Below are 7,757 nucleotides of genomic sequence, written 5' to 3'. Positions count from 1 at the left end.
TTAACATTACTTTCATATACAACATGAAATTTAACTACATTTTGCTACCTCCAATTATACATGTAATACACTTCAATACCATATGTTAGAGACTTTCAGAAACAACATGAATCACATACCAAAAATTATAAATAGAGATAAAATATAGAGCATTTGCGCTAGCATAAGATCATGGGGAAAATTTGCCAAAACTCGAGTCTTCACATGCATCCTATAGTGAATTTTTGGTAAAAGTTGATAGGAGGTTTATAACCTATAGCTATTCATGAATTTGAAAAATTGGATCGAAGGAAAAAAAGTCCATCATTAGCACCTGCATACCAGAATGTACAGTTTGTATTTTGTAATACAAGAACAATTATCATGTGTCGTCACATTCATCCTCATCAATGGACACCCACCATATATGGATCTTTAAGATATCGCGTCAATGAAAATGCAGCATCAGAGGGTGAAATGCTTGTAGTTAGGATGGTAGTACCTCTGAAAACAACGCAAGATGCAAAACATCATAATTATGTTCTAAATTATAAGTATACCAATGAACACACACAACGATCTCGCTCAAGATAATACACATGTAAGCTATTAAATAAAACAGTTAGAAATTTGTACGAGAGGGAAATGCATAGGACCTAGATGCCTAGTTCATCATAGTACTGTATGCTGGAACGTGGACCATGATAAAGGTACAGGTAACATCGTCCAATCTTTCATGCAAACAAAAATAAATATTGATATGCAACTGATTAGCAATTATTTGTAGCATCTTTCACGGCAATGGAGTTTGGTTAATTCTGAATCTTTTTGTAATCTTGTGAATAATAAATAACTGGAATGTGACAGCGATACAAGAATTATGAAAATGTCTAAAAACTCACGTATTAAAAGTTCTTTATTGAAGTAGAAAATTTAGGTTTCACAATTTTCCTATCAGGATCTGATATCATTCCGTAAGCCTACAGATTTTAGAAAATGATATTATGAGCAAAATTTTATAGGCAAATTGGAATCATCAATTTCAATCTTATGTCTAGATAATCTTAACTATTCAAATGCTACTAATTTCTAATTCTTTATTCTCTCGCTACATCAAAATTAAAAGGAGAAATATTGAAAATTATTACCAATAATCAGATCTAATCGCAATGTATTATCCAGAGGACCACATTAAAAATCAGAAATAAGATAAGGAAAAAATTAAAAGAATCAATTAAAAAGCTTTTCCAAACCAATTTATCAACTGAATAATAGAAGGAAAAAAATGAATTTTTTCCCCTTTTCATCCAAAAAATTTAAATAAATAAATAACTCACAGAAAATTTTGTAATTGTCTGAATCCCTCGAATTCCACTCAATTGCCTTTGCATCAATGTTCAAATGCTCGATCCGGACCTTAATCATTGGATTTTCAATCCCAACCCCAATAACACCAAAAAATTACTCAATTAATCAAACAAATAGAATAACAAACAACAATCAAACAAAGCTCAATTCAAAATCAAATCTTTACCGCTCCATTCGATTTCTGAGCTTTAGCAAAAACCTTTCATTATCCTCTTTTCGTAGTCTGTACCAACCTTAATAACAAATCCATAACGTTCCTATCACATGACAGATAACCTAGATATTAACATAAAATGTGCTAATTAATCGTAATCTTGATAATAAGTGACTGCACGTCTACACAGTTATAAGCACAAACACAAAAAAAGTATTTACTTATAAGCACAAACACAAAAAAAGTATTTACTTTTGAACTCTGTCATCATGCATCTATCTATACATACACTATCCCACGGCCAGGCAGCTTTGATTGGATCATTGTTTCTTTGTGAAAGTGCTCGACATGCCACAAAACCCTGCACATGTCAAGTATACAATTAATCCTAGACAACGACGAAGATGATGATGCGTGTGATGATTTATGATCATAATAATAGTAATAGTAATATTAATGAAGACCATGAAGGTAAAACAATGAGGAAGAATAGCATTTATTAGCAGAAAGAACGGATACCAATAGGTATTATTGCTGCATCAGAGCCACCACAAAGCATTATATCCTGCAAGATTAGCACACTGATACCAATAGGTATTATTGCTGCATCAGAGCCACCACAAAGCATTATATCCTGCAAGATTAGCACACTTATGTACATAGAAATAATGAGAGCCACCACAAAGCATTATATCCTGCAAGATTAGCACACTTATGTACATAGAAATAATGACAGAGTATATTTTCTTCTAACTACAGATAAGAGAGAGAACATGATAACTTACAGGTTCACCTCTTATGATATGGTTAGTTGCATTCAGGATTTAGAAGTTGCTTGTAGCACAAGCAGTTGAAATTGAGTAGTTCGGGCCCATCCAGCCCTATAATCCAAAGGGAAGAGAAGAAGGAGCTTAGTTGAAATTAACAATTAATTCTCAAAAATATTGAAGCATCTGTATGCAAAGGTCGGTTTCTAGAAATTAAAAGTAAATTCTCAATAAATATTGAAGGATCAGTATGCAAAGGTAGGTTTCTTCAGATTATGCTTTGGCTCACCAGTTCCATTGCTAGCATAGCCAAACCCATATTTGTACTTGCAAAGGGAACACAAAAGGGGTTCATCTTCTTGTATGAGACGCTCAAAGCTTCGATTGCATCATTGAAGACATAAAAAATAGCATTCATCTTTATGAGTACCACGACCATAACATACAGAAAGGCATAAAATAAAGATTAAAGTGTAACAGCTCAATCCATCAACATAATATAGGACCAAGAGCTGATAAAAGGGGGAAATAATAACTTTCCTTCAGATTAAAAATATTTATCAAATTCTACCTTCATGCCACCCATTGCAGACCCAATAAGAACACCAAACTTCGTGTTGTCTAGCTCATTCAAAACTTATTCAGTAATTCCACCATTCACCAGAGCTTTTTAACCAACAGTAAGCATGTAAAGCATAAATTTGTCCATCCTCTTAGATAGTTTTGATGCCACTCATCCATCTGCTGAAAACAATTCAACCTCTCCTGCAATTCTTTCCTACAATTCATATGCTACCAATTTCAAATTCTTCATTCTCACAGGGCACGTCGAAATATTATCTGACCTACATTTTCTATTTTCAGTGTAGATGATAAAATTGGCTGCCTAAAGATATAATTATGGGCTTATACTGGTTACAGTAATTTGGTCAGTGATAAACTGGATCAGTGACAGTTTCAGTTTCAATACACAGTGGTGGTAGTATCATACTGAACTTCTGCGAGAAAAATTCTCATCAACGATTGAATCAGAAGCTTGAAGCAGCAGCTATTTTCTGACCGAATGCATTTTAAACACAAAAAAAAAACAAAGTATGATGAATTGACGGTTTAAACACCACCCAACAATTACGTTTATGAACTTCAAGAGTTTGTTGAACACAAAAAGAAGGAAGGAAGGGAGGAAGTTGGGGGAACTCACATTATTCCATAGATTAGCACATATCTTACATCTACATGGTATATTACACCTACATTAAAAGTGATGTTATTGATCAAAACAATCCGTAGCAAGAAGGAACATACTACATTTTGTCTCAACATGTTCTTACCTTTGGTGTTGTTGTTGATGTTGTTCAGGTTTGTCCTCGATTCCCCACAGATGGCTCTGCATCAATATTCAAATGCTCAAATTGGACCTCAATCGTTGGATTATCAATAACTATTCTTCAGTGCATCTAATATTTGTTATCTGTGTAATGATGAACAACGCAAGATCTAAAGTGGGAGATTCAACCATCAAAGGCGATTAAGGGACCCAAAAAAATTGAGTTTAACCCTCCTAAATCATGTATCAACTTCACGACGTAAACAGATCTAAATTCTAAGCTCCCATGTACAAAGACTTACTGCGCTACAATTCTATGTGTGTATGTGTACCTATATTTATATATAGTGGTAGTGTCATATATCATATATAAGTAAGAAACAACTACACAGGTGTCCTTCTAAGTAAACTCTAAATTGTAAGCTCCATTGTACAAATGTTTACTGCGCTACAACTCTGACAAATCCAAAAAAACATTGCATGATAGGATGCTGATCTGGATAGTGGAAGCATGTGATAATATATCCTGAAACTTAAATAGTAACGAAGAATGCAAGGTTTAATCAGTCTTTGCCTAAACCACTGGTAATTAGATGCATAAAGAGCTAATTCTAGTCTCTCTTGTACAGAATGCAACTAAGTTATTTTTTCAATGATGTGCTTCTATATATCAATCCACCAGTCTACTTGTCGGTTAAGATCCCATTTTGCTAATACTTGGGAATGGTTGATAATCAAAATGCACCACAGAGAAATTTTCGATACACTCTTTTACTAACTTCTCAGAATTTAATAATGATATGGAGTTTGCTACAAGAACATGGCAGATGATAGTTACTAAGACACAAGAGGTCTATGAAAATGAGTACTTAAAGAAAATACAGGTAAAGAAAGTATAAACCTTAGCGGACTAAATCTATCATTCACCAGTATTACTTCTTCTCCAAGGTTTCTTATTTTGCTCATGCTAATTTCCAACATTCATCGTTGTGTCTGGTCCACTGCATCTTCTATAGTGGTAGAAGGGGTCGATAAGGCAGTGGCACTGGGAACCCTGTTCCCCGGATTCCAAACATCTTGAGGTTGTTAGACCTAACTGGCGAAGGAAGCACACCCTGCTACCCTGTAATTGAGGAGGAAAGGAACTGTGGCCCTTGCACTGGAATAAAGGAGCACCCCCAAGAAACATTCACATCATGCCTTCCTATCCCATAGCTTAATCTGATACCCATTCCCATTCCTATGCCCATCGGCGCCATTGTAGGACCTCACATATATTGCATCATCATTGGAGGCATGCATAAGCCACTCTTCATAGTCATGATCTGTGCACGTGTAGGAATTAGTCAAGGGACTGGACTATTCTGAGAGATTTAAAAAACGAAACCATCATAGAAGATTGTATGTTTTTTTCACCTGCAGTTGCATCTCAAGGGACTTGAGGTACTCTATAGCCTCATCAAGCACTGAAGCCTTATCTGTCTAAAATCGTAGTAATTCCTAAATAACCAATCTCTTTCACATTGTAAAGTTCACTAAAAGATGAACAGTAACAGGAGGAGTGTACCTTATTGCAATTGGGTATTAGCTCTTGAAGTGCACCCTCTCATTGATCCTATCTCTTCGCCTCTATTCATAATTGCACATATGAAATCAGTCAAGCGCATAATTTAAAAACATATACAAGTTCAATAGGTTTAAAAAATGAGTAACGTGCTAAATATTTTTGATAAATTATGTATTTCCGCAGCATGGCTTCGCTTTTTGCTCTTGCCTTGAACAGGAAGGGATTGGTTACTGATTTGAGAACACATTCATACTTGCACATCAGCCAAAATTATAAACAACCCATAATTTATTTATTTTTTAAAAATAAATGATTGCAATTGTACCTTCCATCTTAGTATTAAGTAATACTTTGTTTGAATTATGAATGTTTTACCTTTTGAGAAAATTTATGGTTGTAATCTTTTCATTTCAAATCATATAGTATCAATTAATCTACTAAGTAGTGAATTTAAATATAGGATCAAAGGAGAAAGTACCTTGAAAAAGGAGAAAGTATGCAATGAAAATACTAAACATTAGCAATGCTGTTACATCAGATCTCTTCGCAATTTGACTATCACCACACTTTTTCCTACTAACACATATATTTATACTCATAGGTAACTATAACAAAATCTAAATATAAAACTTAGAAATCCAATAAAGAATATTATGAATTATTTAATCTTAATTCAATATAAAACTGAGAAATCCAATAAAGAACATAATTGATAACTAATTTTATAGAAATATGGAAAATTTAGCAACAAATATCTCATGAAAAACTTCTTTGCTACATAGGATATGTTTGTTCTAAAATAGCTGATTGGTCTGTATTTTTGATATGAGGAGGGGCGGGGAGGGTGGGGGGTGGCGCGAGGAGGTGGAGCAGCAGAGGAGAGAACGATTAAATGAGGGAGAAACGGAAGAAGCGAAGGGAGCATATGGGGCGGGGAGGTGGAGCGGCATAGTAGAGAACGATTAATGAACACTGATAATCAAAACGGAAAAAGGGCAAAATAAGGATAAACAGGATAGAAATATAGGATAAAATTATAATTAAGCAAGTTGAAAGGGGCAAAATGTGCATGCAAAAGTTTTAACACTTGTTTTCTCTTTTAGAAGTAGTATAGAAGTATAGAAGTAGTATAGATTCTTCAATCACATCTCTTTCCTGGTAAATTACAAGCACTTACCACTAAGCATAATGTATAACAATATAAAAAAATTTGTAGTTTTTTTGTCATAAAAAGAAAGTAGTCACCAGAGACATCAGATCGTCATCTTCATGAGCATATTATACATAAGCATTTGAAGAGTTCGCATCAATATCATGGATACTAAGCCAGTCAGGAAAATAACCATCATAAAAGAATAGAAAACAGAAAACCAATGAATCTGTACAAACAAAAAAAAATAAAAGAAGAACACCACTATTATTATTTCACACAAGTTAAAAACTACAAATATGAGAGCAAAGAGGTTGGCAGGGTATGAAAGTACCTGGTGTTCGAAAAAAGGGTAGTCTAAGTAAACATCAAAACGATGTGCAAATGTGACATTTGTTGCTGACCATTTGACTGATTATGTCATTTCTATTGGTTTCCTAGTTTCCAGGAGCTTTGGAGATTCTTGAGTAAGATTGACGTGAATAATCTTTTTACATAAGAATCTTTTTACATAAGAAAATTTAAAACGTAATAATGATTAGGTGTAAACAAATACCTCCTCAAACAAATAGTTTGCAAAATTGTGTTAACTGAACCATTTATTTTAACATGCACGATTATAACCAAATTAATTATAAATGCAATCTAAAAGTTCCTTTTCTCAACAATTAGTAAGAAAAACCTCGAGATAACAGAGATAACAAAATAAATAAATTTACCTTGATAGCTTTGTACTCCTCTCAACCTCAGTTTCCAGACATCATCAATCATCATTCAATACAAAGAACAAGGTAAGTTATGAACATATCAACCAATCAAACAGCTACCAGAGAGTAAGAAATAAGAACAAGGAAATAGTAATGATAACAATAATAGGAATAAAAAATAACCAATAACCAAAACTTACAATTGAAAATAGACGTTGTCTTTGCTCCATCAAACCTGAGACACTACAGTATTTATACAACCACAAATAACTAAAATTTTCAGTTAAAAATGTAAAGCCCTAGAAATTATTACCGTTAATAATAAAGGCAAAAACTGAGGGGTTTCAAAAACGAACGAAATTAAGGTAAGCGGAGAGGCAGGTGGGGGCGGGGGCGTGGTTGACCCCGCAAGGAGAACTCAAAAAGAATCATAAGAATCGCAGGAAGAGGAGGGGGGGGGGCGGGGGGGCTGTATGTTTCGATTTGTTGAGGGATGATGGCAGGGCGGTCCCGGCGCGTTCTTCGCGTTTTCCTCAGCCGGTTGAGCAAAGATTTGATAGAGGCAGCAGCGGAGACCAGGGACATCTCGTCTCGTTGGTGTTGGCAGCGGCCATTAGCAGAAAGGCATGCCTACTAATTAAGCCTTTTAAAGTCTTTTCAATAGAAATAGAAAATAATGGAGTCAAGTTCTGATCCAAAAGACTTTGTTGAGTTAATTAATATAATTTCATTTGACAA

The 7,757-nt window shown here is 34.4% G+C and overlaps 1 protein-coding gene and 1 long non-coding RNA gene across 9 annotated transcripts; both read right to left on the bottom strand.

The window, feature by feature from the left end:
• LOC109828466 lies at positions 280-4,861 on the bottom strand. Of its 7 annotated transcripts, none has more exons than XR_002243707.1 (10): positions 4,497-4,861; positions 3,600-3,655; positions 3,470-3,518; positions 2,558-2,646; positions 2,287-2,382; positions 2,090-2,135; positions 1,754-1,862; positions 1,514-1,623; positions 1,317-1,395; positions 280-483 (listed from the first exon to the last, which is right to left on the bottom strand). XR_002243707.1 is itself a non-coding variant. In XM_020395456.1 (6 exons), exons 1-5 carry the CDS (start codon positions 4,574-4,576, stop codon positions 2,309-2,311), a joined length of 348 nt encoding a protein of 115 aa, XP_020251045.1. In that variant the 5' UTR covers positions 4,577-4,861; the 3' UTR covers positions 2,173-2,196; positions 2,287-2,308. The 7 variants fall into 7 exon arrangements, 2 of the variants coding, with proteins under 2 accessions (XP_020251045.1, XP_020251052.1); XR_002243701.1 differs by having other exon boundaries at positions 1,514-1,604; XR_002243710.1 differs by having other exon boundaries at positions 1,514-1,604; positions 4,523-4,861.
• On the bottom strand, positions 5,012-7,413 carry LOC109828494. Of its 2 annotated transcripts, XR_002243723.1 has the most exons (4): positions 7,333-7,413; positions 7,032-7,254; positions 5,163-5,224; positions 5,012-5,077 (listed from the first exon to the last, which is right to left on the bottom strand). It is a non-coding gene; the product is annotated as an uncharacterized LOC109828494 (long non-coding RNA). The 2 variants fall into 2 exon arrangements; XR_002243720.1 differs by having other exon boundaries at positions 7,032-7,407.

Source organism: Asparagus officinalis, chromosome 1 (assembly GCF_001876935.1).
Source record: "Asparagus officinalis chromosome 1, Aspof.V1, whole genome shotgun sequence".
In the NCBI taxonomy this organism is placed as follows: Eukaryota; Viridiplantae; Streptophyta; class Magnoliopsida; order Asparagales; family Asparagaceae; genus Asparagus; species Asparagus officinalis.
The sequence above is the reverse complement of the archived record's forward strand: the minus strand, read 5'-3'. Positions and strand labels throughout refer to the sequence as shown.

Coding starts and splice junctions, on each gene's coding strand:
- LOC109828466 (XM_020395456.1), bottom strand. CDS start 4,576: ATGTTGGAAATTAGCATGAGCAAAATAAGAAACCTTGGAGAAGAAGTA. Junction 3,656..4,496: donor GATAGATTTAGTCCGCTAAG/GTTTATACTTTC, acceptor ATATTGATGCAG/AGCCATCTGTGGGGAATCGA. Junction 3,519..3,599: donor CATCAACAACAACACCAAAG/GTAAGAACATGT, acceptor CTTTTAATGTAG/GTGTAATATACCATGTAGAT.